This window comes from Gopherus evgoodei, chromosome 1 (genome assembly GCF_007399415.2).
Source record: "Gopherus evgoodei ecotype Sinaloan lineage chromosome 1, rGopEvg1_v1.p, whole genome shotgun sequence".
Lineage (NCBI taxonomy): Eukaryota > Metazoa > Chordata > Testudines > Testudinidae > Gopherus > Gopherus evgoodei.
In genome coordinates this window covers 51,057,725-51,082,312 of record NC_044322.1, presented here as the reverse complement: position 1 = coordinate 51,082,312, position 24,588 = coordinate 51,057,725, and the positions used below count along the sequence as shown (strand labels likewise).

At 42.8% G+C, this 24,588-nt stretch overlaps 1 protein-coding gene across 1 annotated transcript in view; it reads left to right on the top strand.

Moving 5' to 3' along the window:
* Positions 1-18,830, top strand: part of LHFPL6 (LHFPL tetraspan subfamily member 6) — a 224,329-nt gene extending 205,499 nt beyond the window's left edge. Inside the window, 1 exon segment of the mRNA XM_030563962.1 lies at positions 17,702-18,830. Within this exon segment, the coding sequence (XP_030419822.1) occupies positions 17,702-17,820 (119 nt within the window). The 3' untranslated portion in view covers positions 17,821-18,830.
* The last annotated feature ends 5,758 nt before the right edge of the window (positions 18,831-24,588 follow it).

Here is a 24,588-nt window from a genome sequence, read left to right as displayed (position 1 = left end):
ATCTTTCTAGAAGTTCTATGATCTTTCGGGGATTTTTCCCAAAAGACCCTGACAACTGTCCCCACTCTTTCAAGTCCCATTCTAGCCATCCTTTATATTCCACAATACTAGCATGTTGCAACCGTCCATCATTGCCCATATAAGGTTGATCGTGCACCTGTAAAGGCATCTCTCTAACTATACTTTCCTCAGAGGGGGGGCATGCACCCTGCCGTACCTGCTTGGACATAAGCCTAGTAACTACTCCTCCCGAGGTTTGCCCCTCCATTTCCTCCTCATCCTTCTGCAGAAATTCCAATCTGGTATCCTGCAGATTCCCCTCTGCTACAAGGAGAGAGTCCCCCTGCGGAGGAATAGGGGCAGGTGCAGAGGGGACCAGCTGACGAGTCAAAACACGCCGTGGTCTACACCCTTCATCGAAATAACCTGGAGGGGGTTCACTCTCGGGAGAGTACCTGACTGCCATAATTTTTAAAGATTTCCACAGCTCTGCTGCTGTGTCCCAACAAAACCAGTAACATAACTGTCCCGGATGGTCTTTTTCGATCTGGCTCTTTACTCCTCTTAAGGCAGCCTGTTCGAAAGAGCCATACGAAGGCCACCTCATCTCCGGGTCGGCCAATACCGCGGTATACCCAGTCCAATTCCTTACACATAGTGTGTACAATTTCTTCCTAGACATTCCTGTCTGTACTGGGAGTTTCCCTTCGTTCCATAACTTATTTACAATCCCCAACGGACTCTCAAGAGGCACGCTAGTCCCTTGACCCATGGTGTCTGACAGGAGCCCTCCAACTGGCGTTTACCCTGCTGTCCAATACACGACCCCTCAATATTGAATTGGCTGGGAGAAATCTCCTGTGGCGCCTTGCCAATTCATATATGAGTGGTCTGACCACTGGACAGAGGTACCGCACCAGAAGGTATCCCGGACGAGCCCCCAAATTGTTAGGTAATAAAGCAAGTCCTCACTCACCTTTCCAACACCCAAGTTCGTGCGGAGTTGGAATTTGGGCACACAATTCTGTCAGAGACCAAACAGCAATGCGTTGATCAACGGGCTCACATTACCCCAAAAGCTTTAGAATAAGTGTGGCCCCTTTATTAGGGGTGAGCATCAATATTTATACACAGAAGTAAACAAAGTGATTAATAAAAGATAATGGTCATGCATAATCAATCAAGATTTTACAGGAAAAGCAAGTTTAACAAGTAAATGCATAGAGATAAAGGCTAATGGCTACTTGAGGAAGGGGGTGTCATGAGTAGTTTGCAGGTCAGTGCTTTGTTCAAAAAAAAGGTTCAGAAAGGATTATGCAGAGACGGCCAGTCTGGGTGTTTTTTTGGCTCCAAAGTTCACCAAAAGTTTAGACCCAACAGTATCAGAGTTGCTGCTCTAGTATGGGCACCCTAGGAGCACCTGAATGACAGATGGGTAGTCCAAAGGGGTGGCAGAATGTAACCCTACTGGATTTTGTATAAGATGAGCCAAGAGAACCCCGAGACCTTTCAGAAAGGAAAAGTGTGGGACTGAGCAACAAAATCATCCACCCACAACAAATCACACAGACAAATCAGCAACATCATAGCAAAGACTACTGATAGCTCCAATAAAATGGACAGATACCTGGCATTCATTCTTCACTAGCAACTATCAGCCAAGGTTGTTAACTCAGTTTCTAGGACTGAAACGGGAGTGACATGGATTCAGGAAGTCAGATGATTCTAGATGAACCCAGAGTTACCCTAGCACAATCTTTCTGGGTTACTTTCCCCCAAAAGAGAAAGCTAGAGGCAAAATGACATTTGGCAAACTTGTCTTAGTTGCATCAAGTGATGATTTCTTAGACATAATCACCACTTATAAAATGGCTAGCAGGCCAGTTCTGCTGTCTGGACAGGGGCCAAGAATAAGCTATTTTTGGCCTTCACCACAGTAACATGCTAGGAATGTAAACTTCTCTATGCTACATTTTAATGGATTTTGAGCAAGTTTTCTGCTACTGACCCATTAGCCTGTGACAAATTAACTAGCCAGGAAGGAGGCTATCCGTATACCTCTGAGGATGGGGCAGAGAAAGGTGGTGGCAGGAACAGTACATGAGAAACCAAATAGAGAAATTAACGAGGAATAGAGTCAACACCCAATCGTGGCAGAAAACAACTGGAGCACTCTAGAGGACTTTCTAGAACTGGCAGAATTGACATGGAGCTGCTGCAAGAAGCATGGGCCAAGAGTTGAGCTGCAGGAAGCAGCGAAGGCCAAGAAGGATCTGTGGTGACCTTAGGGAGCCCCAGTTGCGGTCAAAGCCAGGGCAGCAAAATGGGTTAACTGGAGAGGGAGCTGGGAACTACGTGGTGGCAGGAGGACTGGGGCAGTCTGGAGAAAGATAATGACTGACCTGGTGCTGGATCTTTAGGATGGGTGGATGAGAAAAATGGGGTGGTGAGTCTGGGATTTCAAGTCATGAGATAAAAAAAAGTGGCTGAATTTTGCATCATATAAAACAAGGCTAGCCAGAAATCTTCAGGAATTAACAGTTGAACGTAGTGGGTTTAAGAAAAGAAACACAACCCCCCCAGTACAAAATGATATAGATGTGCTTTGTACACAGATAGACAGGGAAAATAGCAACAATGTATAATCCTTAGTGGATGTGTAACCCACACATCTCCTGGGTGTGGTTCTGTCCCATCTAGTGGCACTGAGACCACAGAGAGAGAGATGAAATGAGTCTGCGCTGCAGCCCTAGCTAACGAGCAGCTGGCTTGTAGCTCAGGTAGTAGAGGCTCACGCACTAAGCTCCAGAGGTCCCCAGTTTGATCCTGTCCAACAATGCCCAGGGTCTGTCGGTGTTACAGGTACATTAGAAAAGAAGTGCTTCTCCATGTGTGACGTTATTGATATAATCTGGGACCATATAGAACATGGTTGCAACCAAGGTCTGGTAGTGGCACCAAATCTTATGTAAAGGGGGTCATATAAGGTGTCTAAGACCAGGTTATAGGTTGCTGGTTATAATTATGCTGTCTGTATGTATGCATCATTTTGTAGTTGAAGTTATGAGTATTGGCTCTATACTGTCTGTACTTCAAACTTATGCTGTGCTTCTGGGTAACACCCTAGACAAGTTGGTGTTAGCTCTGCCTAGCCTGCTTGATAGCCCATTAAGGACCATCAGCTATACAACTGACCCATTGATAGAAGGCAGATACACCTTGTACTCAGCAAAGTATGCAGGAACTTGCCCATGTGATTCCAGACTCCATTTTGCTGTAATTTTCCACATTAAGAACAAAGAAGTGTTCTTACACCTGGAAAAGACTATAAAAGTCTGATGGCTCATCTCCATCTGGTCTTCAATCCTGCTTCTTACCTCTGGAGGGACTTTGCTACAAACTGAAGCTCTGAACAAAGGACTGAATGACCCATCCCAGTGGGGGATGTACTCCAGAGACTTGATTTGAACCTGCAGTTTATTCTATTACTGCTACAAGCCTGAACCAAGAACTTTGCCGTTACTGTATGTAATTGATTCCATTTAACCAATTCTAGCTCTCATCTATACCCTTTTCCTTTTATTAATAAATGTTTAGATTTTAGATTCTAAAGGATTGGCAACAGCGTGATTTGTGGGTAAGATCTGATTTGTATATTGACCTGGGTCTGGGACTTGATTCTTTGGGATCTAGAGAACCTTTTTCCTTTATTGGGGTGTTGGTTTTCATAACCATTCATCCCCAGGACAAGTGGCACTGGTGGTGATACTGGGAAACTGGAGTGTCTAAGGGAATTGCTTATATGACTTGTGGTTAGCCAGTGGGGTGAAACCAAAGTCCTCTTTGTCTGGCTGGTTTGGTTTGCCTTAGAGGTGGAAAAAAAAACAGCCTTGAGCTGTAACTGCCCTGTTGTAAGTGATTTGTCCTGAATTGGCACTCTCAGTTGGGTCCCGCCAGAACCGCATCGTCACACCATGTCTGCAGGAACATTGACAAAGGCATCAGACTAATTAGACACTCCAGATAGAGCCGAGAAAGGCCGTATTGTGAAGAGGAAACAAAACCACCTTATACATAAATTTCAAAGTGGCATTTAATATGGTTGCAAGAAAACTATTCATGCTTTTAATCTACATATAAGTGGATTTTGTATACTTTTCCAGAAACCCCGACTTGGCACTATTTGGCGTGCCCCACAGTTTGATGCTTTCCTTGAAATTTGTTTAAAAGTGAACTGTGTTCAAGTGCATTTTATTCAGTTGGGTTTGGTGGGTACAATGTACAACATCTACATTTTTCAATCAAAAGAAAATATTGGTACAGATCAATGCATACACAAATGGAGTTGTGTTTTAGCTGAATATATACTGCCAGGTAGAATTCATGTAGTCCTATCACGGATCAAATAACATCCATAGACTCAGCCTCTGTGGAAATGGGGATGGTGTGATAACCTATCTAGATAGATGGATAGACTGGGGCATATCGGTAGAAGACCCTGCAATATACTAGACTCATGCACTACTGCTTTTTTTTGTCAGTCAGAAAGAAAGCTACTATAATAAATTATCTAAATTAGCATTCGGTTGCAGGCTACCCCAGCTGGCACAAATGATACACCAGTCATAAGCAAGGAGCATAAGTGCCAAGGGATTCTAATTCTTCCACAAATATATAGGGAAGGATCAAAGTCATTCCCATCTCCTGTTGCAACACATGCTGTGATTGTTATTTATTCATTATTTATATTGTGGAGCTGCCCCAAGCCCCAATCAAGATCAGAACTCCATTGTAGTTCTGAGCTGCTAGTTGAAAGAAGTTAAGTTGATTCAGATATATAGGATCATATTTACAGCAAGAGCTATTAGCAAGTCATTTTCTCTAAAAGGATCTCTATCAAACAGTTTTAGAGTGCATTTAATTTTGTCTGGGCTAGATGCAGTACTTAAAAACACACCCCCACATCATGCAGGAGTAACAGCTGAAAAGTGAAGTTCCCAGCAGAGAAAGGTTTGATGGGTTTGTGAGAGCTTGTCAAGAATCAGAAGGAATTTGCATTAAAATTAGGACTGTGCAAAATACTTGCGACAGCTTTTAGATTTTGCAAAATCTAAACCACATTGTGAAAAGCTTCTGAAATGCTGCTGCTTTCCTTAAAAGTCGGGAGAGTCTGTATGGGTCAGAGGAGATTTTCAAAGGCAAAAATAGGAGTAAGATACCCAACTTCTTTTGCTTGAATAGCACACTGGATGGTGACTTAAGAGATGTGGGTTCTGTTCTCAGCTCCACTACATCCCTGCTGGGTGACTTTGTCTCTGTGCAGTTTCCCCATCTGTAAAATGGTGGTGACCCTCCTTTGTAAAGCACTTTGAGATCTACTGATGAAAAGTGCTAGGTATTATCATTATTCATTGCCTTTTGTGTTTTTAACAATCACCTCCAAGACCAGTTTTAAACAGAATCTCTAGGGAAATAATCTGTAACTATTTATACAAATCCACCAGAGGTGCCACAAAAAAATGGTTTTTTACATCAGCTCTACATGACTAAAATAAACACCACATATTAAGTTTGACATGCAATACTGAGCATTAGCTGGCATTTAGTGGGATAGTTCTGAAATGATAGGGTGACATCTAGAAAGTATATTTCTATGTGTCAGTATGTTATCAAATGCTTAGTCCACTGTAGTTTACCTTTTTTCCAGACATGGGGATCTCACCACTTTCCTTGGAGGATTACTGTACAATTGGCTAGATTTCATGGTATCTTCCTGTGCTCAACTTTTTTTCTGGTCTGTGATCATAGATATTAGAGCATCCTGCAGAGACTCTGGTCCCATTCATTGAGGTTTGCTTGTGTAAGTAGAGTCAGGATGAGCTCTACCCTGACATCTGGTGGTGAATTATGGGGAGTGTGGAAAGGAATTTTAGGTATTTGCATTGGCACACCCACCCCACCTAGCATAGCCCACAGCAGCCTGGGATGGTTATTTTGACAGCTCTGGGATCCTCAATTTCTTTGTTATTGGGGCAGGAGGAATAAAGTGTTGTCATCCTGATTATGTGAATGAGGAACTATGAGACTGCTTTATGACAGAGATGTCTCAATATCAATTAAGTAGCACTTGCTAGACAAGGGACATGGGTGCCAAAACCCATTGAAATGAGAGAGGTTGGGGACTGGTGTACCTGATGGTATGGGCCCCTTTTGAGGGGCTGGAACACCAACAACACATCCTCCTCTCTCCACTGTTGAAGAGTAGAGCTTATTTTGATTCCATTAGGAGTCCATCTAGAGGCTGCTGAGCTGAATTCATGTTGGGCCAATGGTGCACCAGCACCAGGGCTCCCCTACTACAAGCTGAAATCACTAAAAGAGCTAAGCTTACTGAGTTAAGATCACTGAGTGCTGTGTTAACTAGTGGGGGAGCCTGAAGATCTGTCACTAAGCGGCTGGCAGAACAGAGCAGTTTGCAGCATGTTGGAGCAGCCCATGGAACAGTGAGTGGAGTGGAGTGGAGCGGTTTGCAGGGACAGCTGGAGTGGCTCATGGGTTGGCTGGAGGAGCGGCATAGCTGGTGTAGTGGAGCTGGTCGTGGTGAAGGCTGCAGCAGAACTCCACGGAGAGGCAGAACAGTTGGCCCTGGCCCACGTAAGGTGCCCCTTATCACCCTGTGTGTGCCCCCCCCCATTTCCACCCAGGCTGCGGGGGGTAAAACTCTGCAGATAAACTTTTGAACTCCAGGGTGGCACTGACCAGAGACTTTTGGGTTGTTGGACTTTGGGGTGATTGGACTTAAGACCCTGAGGGGGAAGGGACATTGCCAAATGTACTTGGAGGTGGGTTTTTACTTATGGTTTGTGTTATAATCCTGTTTGTGGTGTTTCTCCAACATGATGCCGCATTGTTTCCCTCCTTTATTAAAAGGATTTTGCTACACTCAGACTCCGTGCTTGCGAGTGGGGAAGTATTGCCTCCTAGAGGCACTCGGGGGGGATGGTATGTAATTGTCCCAGGTCACTGGGTGGGGGCTCGAGCCGGTTTTGCATTGTGTTATTGAAACGGAACCCCTGGATACTGAACCCAGCCCTTGTTGCTGCCAACTCAGCGGGGTAGAAGGGTTACACTTGTATTTTACTACACCATGGACTCTAGTGTAGCTTTTTGTTTTTAAATATGCAAGGTTTAGCCTTTGCAAATAAAGGCAACAGTGACCTCAAACCTGCTGTGCTCCACTGCTTTGAGCCTTCAGAGATTTAACTAAAAGAAATATGTCTTGATGAGATGTTCTTATCATCTTCTCTCTCTATTAGTAGTCTAAGATATACCGGAGCCTCTACTTTTTGCTTACTTTGCTTTGACAGATTGAGCTCTTTAGACACAGCCGTTTCCTTGTTGTGATGCATACTATGGAAGTTGCAAGCTGCTGCAAAGGCTTGACAAGCTTTCAACAGAGAGTGTTACAATGTGACCCAGTCCCCTTCCCCCCGCCCCTCCCGTAGAGTCTGTTGTGAATGGACTCAGTCGCTAGGCACCACATGCTTCCAAGTGAGTTGGGTTTGGGATAGTTTCTAGCTAATCACTGTTTCTAGCTCTGGGACTCTAAGGCATACTCCTGTCATCTTATCTGACACCCTTCTTCTGATGTGGGATGCTGCCATCCAGCTTTCCTAGACCCTAAAACTGGAATCAGACCTCTTGAGCCCCTAGTCACTGACAGAGTCTCCCCCTGAGTTCTACCTAGGTTGTGGGTTCTCTAGACTTACCAGTTTAACCCCTTTGAGGACAACACGTCAGGAAAACAAGGAACACAAGCTTAGCAAAGGAATTTTTTATCCACAGTGACTGGACTCTTAAAGCACGTGAGTTACAGATCTTTGAAAACAGAGAAGTCCTGAGGTGTCCCTTCCCCAGTCTGGTCTCACTCCCTCTTGTGAGTCTATCTGTCAACAGTGTTTCAGGCTGGGCAGAGTCTCTCGTTACATGTGGTGATGGTTGACCCCCTGCACAGAACAGAAACCTGCTCCCAAATAAGGCCTCTGTCTCCAGGCCATGTGCTCAAACTGTCACCACCAGTCATGGTTGCTTTCCAACTTGCAGGCTGTCTAGAAAGAGCCTGGTACCATGGGGGTGGACCAGTAGTTGAGTCAGTCAAAGCGGATAGCCCCAGACTGCAGCTTTGATGGCTCTCACTGTTGGCCTTTCCACGGTGTGTCAAACACCTTTCCTGAGCAGGGCAGTTATCTGGAGTGCAGCATAACAGGCTGCCCCTGGGCAAGTCCAAATGAATGTGGTCACAGTGGCAATATTTCAACACAGGTATAATACAGACTTCAGAATTTGATAGTCATATCTCACCTCTCTGCATCATGTCCTGTGCTAGGCATACATCTAAACTTCATTCTAAATATCCCAAAATTTCTTTCTGTCAAGGGATGTGTTTGTCTAACGGCTTTATTATAGTTTCCCTTTGCTTCTTTCAGAGGGTTGGAAGAGAGGATCATAAGAGAACTGTTTAACTGATAGGCACTATTGCCTTAAAATAATTATTACAGTAAATTGCCTTTACAAACAAACAATACAGTTACTAAAGAACACAAAAGTCATCTCTTTGGGAAAACACCAAATATAGAATAGCTTTGTCAAATAGCTAGGTGGCATCATTTCAGCATCCTGGCTCAGCGTTGACATCCAAAGGATGAGACTGTGGAGAAGAGATTTAGAAACCAGGATGTTTTTTAGAACACTATCAACAATGAAAGATTTTTAAGCTATTTGTCATGAACAGTCAGAAATCTAACTCCTGTTCACAAGTTATCTACAAACAGATTGAGATTTTTCCTGGAGTGTAGTAGAACTGCAGGGCCTTCTGAAGGATCTCAATGGGCTTGGTATGCCGCGTCCCACCAGACCACCCACTAACAGAGAGTGTGTCTCAAGAACCATCTCCCTTCCCGTTTGCTATTGCTTTTTTGAGCAACAAAGCAGCATAGCTCAAGTTTCAAATATTAAATAGGATGTCATTGTGTTAAAGATAAGGGGGGAAATGTTCAGATAATTTTGAGAAAATCATCGACACTCAATGGACAGAGAGGGACAAACTTCACCAAATACATTATTGGTTCCAAATTACTCACTCATCTGTAGTTTGTGCCTTCTCTTTTGTTGTCATCTTCCATGTACCTATCTAACTCCTTTCTGAATGCATTCCAGGTTGTGACTTCTACTGCTGCCTTCTGTAGCTTATTTCTCATATCAATAACACACTGTGTAAAGAAAAAGAATCTTCGGTTCTTGAACTCTTCTTAGTTGCCTTTCAAAACAACCAGGTCCTTTTCTTTATTAGCTGATTATCTTTTCTATTAGTTTTGTGGCATTCAGACATGCAGTTCCTGTACTTATCTCTCTCTCCATTTTAGTCTATGTTTAAAAAAACCCAACCCTGGTTCGTTAAATTATTTCACTTTCCCTCCTAGTATTGGACTCTCATGCAAAGCTGGTTACTAGAGTTGTTGCACAAGGTTTCTAAGTAGAAAGAGTTTTTAGGTATATGGATTAATCAGTGATGTTTGCCATAGGCGTTTTAGCACCGTATTCCTCAGTTGGAATAATTCTCAACTCTTTTTTTTTCTGTCTCAGAAAATGGATCCTACTTAAAGCTAAGTTATTAGCATTTGCCAGGTTCTCCAGGCTTCTAGCCCAGTGCAAGTTTCATTGATTTAAACAGTAATAAAAAAGGAAAAATGTAAGGTCCTATTTTAGGTCTCGTAATTAACGTAATAGGTTCATATCCCAGACACTCCTATATTCTGGAGTTTTCATACATTTCACTTATTGGATATTTTAGATAAAAATCACATGTATTTCCAGGAATGGTTTAAGTACTTGTGATTTTTTTTTATAGGATAGTATGAGTTGAAAGTATATTACGAAAGCCCCAGTCCTGCAATTGGATCAAGGTAAACAGATCCCATGTGGAGCCCTGTGGTAGATCAGGGACTAGCACTGCTCCAGCTGCCTAAATTAACTCTGCTTCATCTTTGTCGTGATAAACATTGGGGAAAGCCATGGCATTATGGGAACAATATCATGTCCATGGAAATCATAGCAGAAATTAGGAAAAGTCATGTGTTTTGCAATAAACTGAACCATCACTGCAGAATTAGGTTTCTACAGATTTTTCTTGCTGGTTTGTTTTAGGTATGAAGCTAGTGCCTCTTTCCCTCTCCCATTCTTTGATTTCTTTTATGTAACACACATTCTCACATCTTAGGGACACCGTCCTGCTGCCCCTTTTTATCTTATCCTGCTCATCCAGCATTGGCATAATAGTTTTCTTCTTGGGCTCTCCATTGCCAGTCCCCAAGAATCTAGTGCTTTGTATCCCTGCAGTGTTGTTACTGATCTCATCTGCCCCTTCAGATGGGCTCTTCTCCTAAGAGCCAATGAAGTCTGTACCCCCACTGACTCAGCCATTCACTCAGTCACTTGTGGATTCATTCACTTGACTGACCATTTATTCACTCATGCAAAAAGCATGGAGATTTATTTCAGAAAGCTGTTAAAGTGATGCACTCCGTACCTCTCATGACAGCTGGGACACATCCGCAGCTTTGTGTTGTGGTTGTTTTTCCTATTGTGGGCCAGATTATACCGCTGAGGCATATCCTGAATAAGGAGCAGTGCAGAGAAAGACTGCCCCAGGACAACCACCAGGAGGCACTACACACCATGTCACTGAGAGATCCTGGTTACTGCAGCTCCAAGGCCACCCCTAAGAAAGGGACAGTGTGTGCTCCCTCCACAGCCAGCTAGCTTCACTGACTGGATGTGACCCTGCCTCCTTCTTACTCCTCCCTGCTCCCTACAAGGATCCTAGTCCTAGCAGCCTTTGTTCCTAATGGAGCTTGGGCTGTAACTGTTTTTACATCCTGTGCTGGGGACAGGTGGTATGGAGGGAAATGTTCCATGCACTCATTCTGCCTCCTCCCCTCCCTTTGTTCACCTGTGGTATATGTTTAAGGACTGTGACTTGAGGGTTAAATACCCAAGCTGATTTCTAGCCACCCACTACCCCAAATGTCAGCAGCGTTAAACCCCGTTTTAAAAAAATGTCTTGCTGGCTGTCTCCAATCTTGCCTGGGCTGTTGGTGGATGATGCTGCCCACTGACTAATCGGAAGGCCCATAGCTCCAATTATTTATGCTGCCTATCAACTTCCTTGCCAAAAAGACACTAATGAAACCAAAAGCTTTCAAATGGCCAGTGGGCATTCAGCACCAGCGTGACAATGACTCATAGACTAATAGACTAATAGGTCAGAAGGGACCAATCTGATCATCTAGTCTGACCTCCTGTTGCTGCCAGAGTCCCTTCCTCTGTCCTGCACTGGAAGGTAAATACTGGTGTATAAAAAACTAGTGTAGGCCTTGAGCACAGCATCATTCCAGAACATAAAACTATAATGCATGACAACTTACTTAGATAGGAAGGTATTTTAAGTATTGTTAGATTCTTGGAGAAATTCCATTACATGAAACTTAAATCATGCCATCCCTACATGTTTTTTTTTTCTCTCTCTCTCTCTCTCACACACACACACCCCACAAAGATTTTGAGCACAGGGAGGAGTGATGTATTATGAATACAGGGATTTTCAAACCAGCCTCAGATATTTAGCCACCCATCTCCCCGAGGGTTTGTGAAGCTGGAGTGGCTCATGAATGCGAATGCCAACCTCAGGGCAGACTGTTACAAACCGGGACACAAACCCCAAATTGGTTGTGTGTTCTATAATTAGATATCACCAACCAAGTGTCAAGTGTGACTTCTTAAGCACTATAACAGCCTTGAGCTGGAGTCACAGACAGTCCCCGTGAACATTTCCTGGCAAGCCTGGCTTTGTGACAGATGGTCCCTTACATCAAAAATCACAACAATATTCAGGTTACTCCCGGTGCCAAAGGACCAGTCACTGACCCCAGGTCAATGGTACCTTAGATACCTCCCCAAAGGTAATGCTTGTAACCAACCCTATAACAAAGAAAATAAAGATTTATTAAATAGGAAAAAGAAGTAAGAGTTATTTACAGGGTTAAAGCAGGTAAACATACACACACAAATGAGTCACAGTCATAGGTTTCAAAAGGTAATAGAAGCTACTGTAATGTGCAAGCTCTGTATGTTCTTTATGGCTAACCCAAGCTAAACAGCTTGGGGATCCCTTGCTTATGCTTAGAAATATTGCCCTCTCCAAATTCCAAGAAGCATAGTGATACAGAACCTTCTGGTCAGGGATTTTTATTCCCTTCTCCCAGAGTTCAAACAGTAGTGGGATGAGGATTTGTACACTTCCTCTCTTCCCGGGTGTGGAGAGAGCAATCAATAAAGTCTTTTCTCCGCTGGTCTTCTGTGGGCCTTCTTTTGTTGGGCAGGAGATGACACCCATTGTGGTGAACTAGTATTGCTTGGTAATGTTTCTCTCCTGACTCGGGGTGGAGGGTTCCAGTTTCATAGAAAACGCTACAATAGTTACAGAGCAAACACTTAAATATTACCGAACAACATGGGGTACAGATATTGTAAGTGAGATTAATACATATAGCAATTCACAAGCATTTCATACAGTCCAAACACTAAACATCTCTATAAATCTAATACCTATTTTAACGGTACTAACACACAGGTGAGCCAGATTAGTTTCCAGATATGCATTTGTCAGTGTTCAGTGAGGCCTGGGGGCCTTGACATGACTTGACACCTAGTCTGCCAGTTTCTTCTGAAAATCCAAGCTGAAATTGTTGTTATGCTTGTGCAGAGGCAAAATAATGGATTCTTCCATGTACAAGCAATAGTTATTAGATAAGAGTTCTCTATTGTAAAATCCAGCTATCTGCACCAATCATCATCTCTGGGCACATATCCCAGAGGTTAAAACACACAAAGTAAAACAGCAAAATATAATATATATAAGAACAGCTTCCCACTTCCTCCTCAAACGCCTGAGAACAAAGAAACATTCTGACCTTAGTGACTGCATTCTGCTTGCCTGAATTTCACCTGAACTTTCCATTCGTGACAGGATTCTTCTTCACTAACTGTTTTGTGATGTTGCTGTGCACTATTATCAGGCTGAAGATTCTCCCTCTGATGTGGCAAATAAGCTTATTTTGATGGGAAGGTAGATTGGAATGCGGGATCCTTTAGGCGCTATATTGGTGTTATAAATTGCTGTCAATAGTCAGGAACACATACTGGAATAAGCCCTATACATTAGAGGACAGGCAGGTTAAACTCTTACTTTTGGCTCTGGACCAGCCAAACTTGCCATGGTTTAGGGGAGTTGAAAGATCACCACATCCACTCCACTGTGGGATTCACAACTTTTCTTGGATTGGGTGGCTAAGGTCCTCCTTCAACCAAGCTTCCCACCATTTGGCAACACTCGAAGGATTCTGGTCCCTCACAGGAGCCACAGAGGCCACCACCAAGGGTGGTATTAATCTTTATGGAGTAACCACAAAAGTGGGACCTAGCAAGTAGCTAAGTCTGGCTGCCCTCCCAAGGCTGAATTAAGGCATAGGCTCTATAGGCCCATGCATAGGGACTAGATCCTCAAGTCATCTGATTGGGTCAGAATCACAGCTCTTGTTTTGTTTTTTTTTAAATAGTTTCCAGGCCTCAGGCTTGTGAAGAAAACCCTGAAAACATGCAACAAATTTAACAGTGCTGTGGTCCTGCAGATAACCTGACAATTGCTCTCAGGGGTGAGAGCTTCCCATTCAGCTTCATAGGTTCTGAACTCCAATATCCGCAGCTCTGGGAGTGCTGCCAACACCACCCAACAGAGAATGAGGTGTGCCCAGAACGTGTGTGGCAGGGCTGTGGCCTGACCCCCCTGTCCAGCTACACCCTGGAGCCTGGGAGTAACCAGCTTCCAACTCTGCCTTTCTAGAGGCCAGAAGGGACACCTGCTGTCACCCCTGCTGCTCCTCCTGGAGGGAGGAAGAGGGCCTCATGCTACTGCTCTTGCCTCTATGGGAGGGAAGGGGGCCACCTGCCACCCCCATTCAAAATGTACCACGAAAAATGAGCCGCAGGGGCTGCGGTATCATGATGTGCTTAGGACCCAGGATTGCCTCAAATTGGCCCAAATAAAAATGACCTGTGGGATGGGTAGGTGTCCTGAAGTGGGAGAGCAAATGTCTCCTTGATCTCCAGTAGTGCAATTTTTCCCAGATAGAGGCTGCGCCTTCTCCATTTGACTATTCCATTTCTGAGCTGGTGGTAATCTCAGCTCAGCTGCGTGGTCTCCTTTAAATTCCTCTACACCATACAGGGAATCTCCCCCGGCCCCTCTTCCCAACCCCTGCAACAGAGTTATGATGGCTCTGTGCCTGCAGTGCCTCCTATCCCCAAGAGCATAAGGGAGTGGGTTCCTGGACTCCATCCCCTGAGCAAGGGTAGAGGTTTGGGGACAGAGAATAGCCACACGTGCGCCTTCCCTCAATCAGAGTTTTGGTTGTACTGTTCATCTGTGGAATCAAACTGGGTCCCAGGTCTCTACAGGCAGTTCCATGCCACACAGCAAATCAACATCCAGATTTGGGCCACTGAGTATAACTGGCATGGGGAAAGGCTGCTTGCAGTGACACCCTGGGGGTAGTTTTGAGTAGCAGTTTAGAACTTCGTTACAATTTTCAGACCAGTTATGATAAGGGCAGAGGATGATTCGTGCAGTTATTTCCAAGGAGGCATGTAGAAGTTCCAGAACTGAGTTATTTGCATTGAGACCCAGTGCTCTGCTACAGCAACACAAAGGGACTCCAAAGCTGCCTGTAGTACAGACAAAGATGCCAAGAAAACAAAACAAAATAAAAAAAGCATCGACCCTTCTGATTTGCAGCTGCTGTGGAAACCAGCCCCGCAGCCAGTCTCTCTGGACTTGGCAAGCAGTGGGGCTGTCTGCTCCACTGCTAACCTATTTTCAATGCCAGCACCCTCTACTTTAACTGTCAAGTGTAGCTTTCCCCTGCACTGAAAACAGCTATTTGCCCACCAAGTAAGCTCTGAGGCTTGTCTGATGAGCCATTATAGACAACAAAGGGGAACATTTAAAATAATTTTGCTTCTTTCGTTTCTTGAAAGGGTTGTCGGCAAACCAAATCCTCTAACTGAATATTCCCCGTTTGGGTAAATTAAATATAGGTGGACAGAACTCTAGAAGGAGCACTGCACCTCAGGTCAGTAAAGAGCAGCCGCTTGGTTATATTTGGAACTCCTCTGAAACCCCAAGGAATCCGCTGTGACAATACTTTTCACTCTTTAAAGTCTCTCTTCACCAGCAGCCTAAAACACTCCTCTTTCATTATGCAAAAAGGTAATAAAGGCCCAGTCATTCGCAGATGCTTGTTTTATGCAGTTTAAGGCAATGTCCTCCCTATTTTAATGGAACTATCCAAAACTTGTTGAGTTTCCTTCTTTGGGGAAATGGTGCAGTAGACCGGGGCATTTTTGCAATGTGAAATTTCACAGTTTTATAAATGTTGTTGTTTTAGAAGCATTCTTTTAAAGAAAGGCCCAGAAGCCCTGCTTTTTATTATGACAGACTTGTATAACTACACTAGAGAAAGGGGCAGGGTTTTCTCAGTGGTGTAGCCAGGTGGAGGGAAGAAAGGGAGCGATCCCCAAAAAAGTCACCACCCACTGAAGAACCGGAGCGCCGCTGGGTGAGTAAAAATTAAAAAGGTGCCAAGAAATTTAAAAAGTGTCACTTGTGCTCAGTGAGAGAGCAGCCGCTGCCCCGCTCCAACCCTAGCTACGCTACTGAGTTTTCTATCTTCATAGATTCACCAGTTTTGCTTCAGGTGTGAAAATTTTTAACAGGCAGACTCCATAGCTCTGTCCCTTCCAGCAGAATGGCATCAGTCTGAGGAAAGAGGAGCACTGTACAGTGAAGTCTAAATATCTTTATTAATTGAGGTTTGAAAATATAGGCTACAATTCTGCAAGAAATGCACACGGGCTGCGATCCCTTTACACACATGCAACTGTAACACCAACAGACCCCGGTCATAAGCGGGCAGGATCAGAGCTGGGATCTCTGGAGCTAACTGCATGAGCCTCTACTGCATAAGCTAAAAGCCATGTGCCTGTTAGCTACAGCTGAAGAGCAGACTTAGACTCATAGACTTTAAGGTCAGAAGGGACCATTATGATCATCTAGTCTGACCTCCTGCACAATGCAGGCCACAGACTCTCACTCACCCACTCCTGTAACAAACTATGTCTGAGTTATTGAAGTCCTCAAATCATGGTTTGAAGACCTCAAGCTGCCGAGAATCCTCCAGCAAGTGACTCGTGCCCCATGCTGCAGAGGAAGGCAAAAAACCTCCAGGGCCTCTGCCAATCTGCTCTGGAGGAAAACTCCTTCCCGACCCCAAATATGGCAATCAGCTAAACCCTGAGCATGTGGGCAAGACTCACCAGCGAGCAACCAGGGAAGAATTCTCTGTAGTAACTCAGATGCCACCCCATCTAACGTCTCTTTCTCGATCTCTCTTTCTAAGTCGTCTCGGTGCCACTAGCTGGGACAGAACACCCCCAGAAGGTGTGTGGGTTACCCAACTCCACTGAAATCGGTGAGGCCCTGTGCAGATACGAGGGCCTGCCTATCTGCATTTCTTTCCAGGATGAGGACAACATGCCTCCATTTTGGAAGTGGCTGGTGTAGTTTAAGTTGTCTGCCTCATGTTACAGTGAATGGAAGTTACCAGGCTAAACCCATGAACTGCACACTTACTCCAGCATAGACAGATCTAATCTTTTTGGTTTACTGACTACACTGAGCTAGTAACAGAGTGTGGGACCCTGTGAACCAACTCCTTTTATCACAAGCTAGAAGTCATACCAGGGATGAATTTGGCTCACCACATCCATTCACAACTACTGAAGTGGGGGGGTTTCCAGAATTTTATATTCCCTTGGCAATAGCCCAGATTCACTGTTGGATTTGATGCTGTGTAGATTGGTAAAAGGAACCTAGAGAACCTATTTGGCTCAAGTCTACATTCTAACATAGCCTTTCTGTCCATATAAACATTACGTAATAAATCCATATTGTAAATAGCTATGAGATCCTGAAGTGCTTATACCAGTTCTGATTAGCCATACTGTCAACAGGATTCTGTGGATCTGTATCATTTAATGACTTGTACCTTTTCCAGGTGGCCATGTTCAGTATTTCACTTACTACAATAGTGCTGAGAAGCACCAGTCAACACAAGTGTTAAGTACGACATAAATGCATAAAATGATGCAGTCACTGCCCTGAGATATTTACAGCCTTCCAGTACCTCACATTAGTATTACATTTAATACAACAACAACAAAAAAGGCAAGAAAGTTCCTGTATGCTCAGACACAAAATTCATCCTAGGTAGATTAGATAGCACCGATATCTGGCTGCCTTCTACCATAATAGGAAGGCTTTGGATGGAGGTGTATAAATATAAGTTGCTTACAAGGAATGAAACCAGTAAGCTGATAAATGGGGATAAAATACACAGCACCGTATGTTGTATTTGGTTACTTGTGCTTTCATTTCCCTCCAAAAGGAAAGAGCTTATAAAGTTATGATGAAAGCAAACCTCTTTCCTTGAATAAAACATTGTTTCCTTGGTTTGTTTGTTCATCTTAGGTTCTTGTGAAATTGGCTGGGCTTACTACTGCACCGGAGGAGGAGCAGCTGCCGCTATGTTAATCTGCACTTGGTTGGCCTGCTTCTCTGGCAAGAAACAGAAACAGTACCCTTACTGAGGCTGGCGGCCTGAAAGTCCAGTTTAGAGAATGAATGAGCTTCGAGAGGCAGAAGTGACTTACAGATGACTTCTTCTGAAAAAAGTGCTTTAGCTCCTAACTGCAGAACAGTCAGTATGAAATGAGAATGGACGTGGTCAAGAATGTGAGGTGACACTGTGAATTGTGGGGAGGATGGGGAGTCTGGAAAGCTGGACCAAACTCTGCAAATCTTGGAAGGCATGGACAGTTCTTGCTTGACAGAATATATTTCTGGTCTGTTTGGAAGAATACAATTTTACGAGCAAGGAATGCTCCCCTTTGGTAAATTGTGACCGTATAGGCGTACCAATAAATTGAAGGACTCATAAAAATAATGTTTGGGTTAGGATATACTCTTCCAAAATTCCCCTTAAGCACAACACTCCTGAAAGTGTGCGTGTACACACACATATATATACATACACACACGTATAGAACATGGCACAGAACAAATAAAATGCAAACTTATTGGTGCATTTTTTTCCTTTCTTTTATTCATTTGATGATTTAACATTCAACGTTATACCACTTTTTAAACTACACATGAAACCTAATAAATGGACCAATAAGCCACTTTAACAATATTTTGTATATTCTCTCTACTCTTTTCCCCAAAACATTTATTCACTGCTTATTCAGCCCTATAGAATTTTTATTTAGCTTCTGTGTTTTCAGCATTATTACAAAAGTGCAACATTTTACTCAGCATATTTAGGGGCTTTGCCTATAGTACTATTATGAAGGGCAGTAAATGGACATCTTTCAGTCCAGGGAGAATTCCACTCATGGTACTGTAGGATATTGTTGGTTACGTAAGACTAATGGGAAACGTCTTCCAGATATAGATTTTGTCATTGTTACGTTTAGCTCGTTGTTGTATTGTACTGTACCATGTTTATTTCAATATTCATTTTTGTAAAAAAATATATAAATGTGCTATTATGTTTGTATTTGAAAATCTCTGTAAATAAATTTTTCTCTGACCAGTACTGGAAATGCATTATAGTGTCATTGGATGAATCAGTTCATTTCTTAGATCGCCATAAAAATGTCTTGCAAATAATCACATCTTTCCTACGCCTCTTGGGTACATTCTGCCCCTAATGTACACACAATTTAACTCCCATCAGAACCTTTCACAGTTATAGAACACCTTTCCTTCAAAAGGATCATTAACCTGGCAGACTGATATGCAACCTATTCACAAGTGACTTCATCAGTCTTTGGGCTGAAATAGCAACAATTGACAGACTTAGCTGCCCTACACATTTCAGGACAGGAAGTGGAGGATAGTTGATCCAAGCAAAAATGAAATTGCCAGTCTCAGCTAGGCAGAATGCAGTTTTGGAAGGTCATGGTCATGTGAATAAATCAAAAGACTGAGTGTCTGAATACCTGGGTTCTAATACCTGGCTTTGCCACTGACTTGCATTGTGACTGTGGGCCTGTCACTTATCCTCTCTGTGCTTTAGTTGCCCTATCTACAACATGGGGAGAATAATACCCATGATGTATATATGTGAAATATTATTTTATTTATTACAAATGATTACCCAAGCTCGATTTTGGCCAGGATACCAGAGCTAACGCCTTGCAGATATGAAAAATGCTGCATGATCACCAGTGGAGAAAGGATCTTGGTTTTGCATGTCATTTGAAAAACAAAGCATCAGATTATGCCCTCATTATTCCAGATTTACTCCGGTTTGATTCCACTGACATCAGTTGAGTTACTTCAGCTGTATACTAGTATAACAGCAGAATTTAGCCAAGAGCCTCCAACAGCAGTGTCCCTCTAACACCATGCTGGTGTTATGCAGACATCAAGGTGGAAATCCTAGCTCCATTGATGTCAATGGATGTTTTGCCATTAACTTCAATGGGCTAGGTTTTTACCTCGAGTGTAGAAGAGACCTCATAATTTTAATACTCTTTAGAAATGTGGTTGCTTTCTAAACTATAATTATTCATATTGCAATAGTGCCTAAAGGCCCTCTCTGAGATTTGGGCCCCATCTGTGCTAGGTACTGAACAAAAACCTAGTAAAAACCAGTCCTTTCCCAATATCAAACAGACAAGACAAGCAAAAAACCTCTCATTTATTTCAAGGAAAGCAGAATGAGCATAGAACATAATTCAGCATTTCCCAACTGATAAACTTGTATGTTTGTTAATCATAAAATTAACTATTACATTTCAAATGTATTTTTCTGTTCATATATTTCCAGTTTTTTTAAATATATAATTATGTATGCCATAGGTATGATGTTTGTTCTAGTTACCACTTTTTGGCTTAATAACCTCAGAAAATTGTACAGTGGGGCTGGCCAAATAAATTGGACAGAGTTTCAGAGATGTGGTTGTTGTGGGAATAGTTATGTCAGTTTTGAATGATTAATTCCGATCTTCTCAAACTGATTTGTATTGGGTTTTACTGTACAATGAGTAGTGTTTATCCACTTTACTGTACCATGTGCTGAGAAGAATCTTGTGCCCTGTACTTTCCAGATTAGCCCATAATTGCCATATCATGTTTGACCTCAAGTTTCCATTAAGAACCACATCAGCTATATTGTGGAGACTTAGCACCATATATCGGCCTAGATCCTCACACGGATCTTCCACTGGTATCAATGAGAGTTGTGCACAGAGTGATAGGGCCCTTCATATTTCTGTTTTAGGGTTTTCAGAGCATTACAGTCTCATTACAACATAGAACCAAATTCAGCCCTAGCATACATGTGAAACACTATTGACTTCAGTGGAGTTCCATCCATTCACACTAAGGTTGAATTTGCCTTATAGAGGGGTTGAGTGCAACCTTTTTAACATTAAGGATAAATAGTCACATCTCCCTATGCGGTGGTGGCTCCCCAGGTCCTTTGCTCCACATGACCTTTAGCAAAGCACTCACTAGGACTTGCCTGCCTCTGCACATCAAACCGCCACTGAAACTATGTTCTGGGGCTCCCTCTTAAACAGCAGCATGATTTACAAAGTTCCAGAGACTTGATTATGAAAATGTGAGTACTCTTCTTCTAAGTGTAAGGAACCTTGCATGTCCCCATACTCTTGGACTCCTTGTGGTTTGCATCATAGGGACTTCTGACATTTGTTAGATCATTCTATGGGTTGGTGTGACTTACCACAGCAAGCTGAAAATATAAAAGTATTCCAGGGTCAAAATTAGCTTTTTGGAATTATGCAATCTAATTACGGTATGACTGAGTTCATTCAAATTAGCTTGCACTTTTCGTTTTATTTGGAGTTGACTAAAACAGCAGTTTTGAATTCTCTAGTCAATGATGCATGCTGCACCGGCTCTGTCACTGGTTATTATATAACTTTCAGCTGCTGAGACATGAATAAACCAACCCCAGTTTAATTAGGTTTGCCTGTATTCATATGTTTTGGTTTTGGCATCCATTAAGTATTATAATATAAATGCTGTTTGTTGTTTATGACCAAGGGACTTCTTGATGCTGACAGGAAGAGGGCAATATAGGGTTACAAGGATCCATTGCATCTGGTATCTACATACTAGTTCACCAAGCATGTTATATAAGGTCTCTGTCAGAAGCCTGTGTCACATGGATCATCATAATTGTGAAATTTATGTATGGATAATATGTTAGGAGTTATGTATGTATACTGAAAATTACATTCTTATAGTCTGTGAATTGGGACCCATCACCAGAAGTTGATAAACATCTTCTGCCTGAAAGAAACTGGTTTATCTATCGTCTGTCTCCATGTAAATTGAGTATTGTATACTTTACAATGAATGCCTATTTATAGTCTGAGCAAAATTATAATCCAGACCAGCTGACTGCTCTTGCCAAAGTGTTAGGCCTCAGCCAAGCACTGACAAATTCGTTGCTGGAAACCAGTCTGGTTCACCTGTGTGTTAGCAAGATTACAATGGTATTGGACTTATAACACTGCATTTAGTGTTTAGACTTTATGAAATGCTTGTAAATTGCTGCATGCATTAATCTCACTTATAACAACTTTATCACATGCTGTAAGGCAATATGTAAGTTTTTGCTTTATGACTGTAAAAAATGTTTGCTCTGAAACTATGAATCTAGTCAGGAGGGATCATTGCCTAACTGCCAAGAAGGCTACCAAAACTAAATGGGCCATTGTGGGACATCACAATACAAAGACTTCGTTAATTTCCCCTTCACACTCATGAAGAGGCTACGTGCAAAAGGGCTCATCCCATCAGCTTGATTTCTGGAAGAAGGAAATAAAAATAGCTGACAAGAAAATGTCACCTCTTTTTTGTTGTTTGGACTCTCACAGGGCTGGAGCTATGAAACAGAAGCAGAATGCCCCAGAGTCAACTTGGTGTAGCCCTAAAAGACATTCAGAGCTGACAAATTACTGCAACTCTTCCATTTTTTAAAACCATAGACTAACTCAGTTGTGTGTTTGTGCTTGCCTGATTTAATCATGTAATCACTCTTTCATTTATCTTTCCTAGTTGATACAGCTTTAGTTAGTTTATTACAGGACTGGCTATAAGCACTGTTTTTGATGAGAGATCCAAGGTGCAAGTTGACGTGAGGTAAGTGACTAGTCTCTTGGGACTGGGAGCAACCTGAATATTTTGTGATCTTTTGTGTATAGCAACCAACTATCACTAAATCCAGCTTTTCTGGGTGGCAACATAGACTGGAACGCACAAGGGGACTGTCTGTGAATCTATGGTAAGACTGTTACAGTGCTTCAGGAGTTCACATTTGTTTCTGGGTTGGTGACTTCTAATTATAGAATACACAAGCAGTTTGGGGTCTCTGCCCTGTTTCCTTACAGATGGATACTCACAATTGTGAAGCACTTCAGACAGCGTGATTCTCCAGAGGAGATCTAGGACAGGAAAACACAAGCAGCAGGGATTATTATGTTTGCAAGAGAAGACAATGGATTTTTGGACTATAACTGTAGGGGGACAGACAAACTCTGGATTTTTCCACTGAAGAGGCAAGAAGACAATGGGATTTGTCTTGTGAATGGAAGATCACAGCCAGGCCTAGGTGTAATATTCTGGAAGGATTTGGGGTGAACTTTTGGTCTATATGACATGACAGTGTCTCGGCAGGAAAGTTTAGTATGCATGTTGTGATTTATTTTATATGCAACCCTTTGATTCCAATATTTCTACTTGCCATGATTTGAATTTCTGTTCTTTGTTAAATAAACTGATACTTGCTTTCTCCATAAGCAAATCTAAGTGCCACGCATTAACCAGAGCTGTGATCTACAGTGTGACCAGTAAGCTGTAGTGGGAACAAAGGATCTGGGAATTCTGTGAGTGTCCAGTGGACCAGGGGCTGGGCACTACAGGGAGATGCTCAGAGGACTGAAGGATTGGAGTGTATCTGTCATTAACCTGTAAAGAGAGAGCAGGGCTTGCAGAGGCCTGGAAGGCATTTCTTGCGTTGACAGAGGCTGGTGGTATTGGAGAGCTGACCCACAGCAAGCACAGACAAGGTTTCCTCATGCTAAGGGCAGATGGGAGTGAGGTGCCTGCATTCCTATCACATAGTTACACACTGAGGTCCTGCTAACCAGCTTATCTGAGTTCATAGTCTGGGAACTCAGTGCAACAAACTTTGCTTTGAATTTAACAGTTTTAAATGTACATTAGATATTTATGGAAAACATACTACTTGAAAGGCATTTGTGTAAATGGTTACAATATTTATCCTGATGAATTTCCTATTTAGATTTTTGGGGGGGAGGGAGGGTCTCTATTATGGGATCAATCTTGCAGCCATTATTCAAGCAAAATTTCCATTGACTTGAGTTAAGATTGATGGATCAGCCCCTATTTTTGTGTTTTGAAAGTTTTGTTACAGAAGAATCTACATATGAAACATGTTTTAGGAAAGTCCATTTTGATTATGTGCCACATTGAGTCCTGAGACCACAACACTGTCTATGGTTCAGGGCACCTCCATAACAGAAGGACACCAACAAGATAAACCAGAGGCTGTAATACTTTGGTCTAATTTCAGTGATTGGGTTTAGCCTGTGGATGCGTGTGGTGTTGGTGGCTTGTGATGTACAGGAGTCAAACCAGATGATCTGGTGATCCCATCTGCCCTTGAACTCTGTGGGTACCAAAATCAACAAAGGAGCTAAATATGTATAGCTTAGCTCATTATGGTTTTGGTGACCCCCAGCCAAGATCAGCAAAAGTTTGACAAACCTGAGACTTGATTGCTCATCCATTTGGGAAGACTGAGAACTAGAGATGGTCAAATAAAGGGACCTTTATCACAAAAAGTTTTAATCCACTTGACTAAGAACTCAGGGTGGGATTCACAAAGATATTTAGGTACCTAACTCCCACTGAAATCAATGGGAGTAAGGCATCTAAATATCTTTGTGAATCCCACCCTCAGTGCTTGTCTGAGAACCCCTTCTATCCACATTTTCGTTGCTATTCATCTCCTATCCAGAAGATTCTAGCACCTCACCCCTCAATGAACCTTAGCAGAGGTAAGAAGGAGGAATCTCAGAGTTTGTTGGGCTGATAAGACAGAGACTTGATGGTTTAGGGAAGGCTCAACCGTGAGGGTTCTCCTTGGAGATTCAAGTTCAATAAACTCCAGCCTTCAGGTGTTGATTCATTTCTTTCCCTGGGAAACAATAATCCAGGGTTCTTCTTCGAGTGATTGCTCATATCCATTCCAGTTAGGTGTACGCGCCGCGCGTGCACATTCGTCGGAAAAC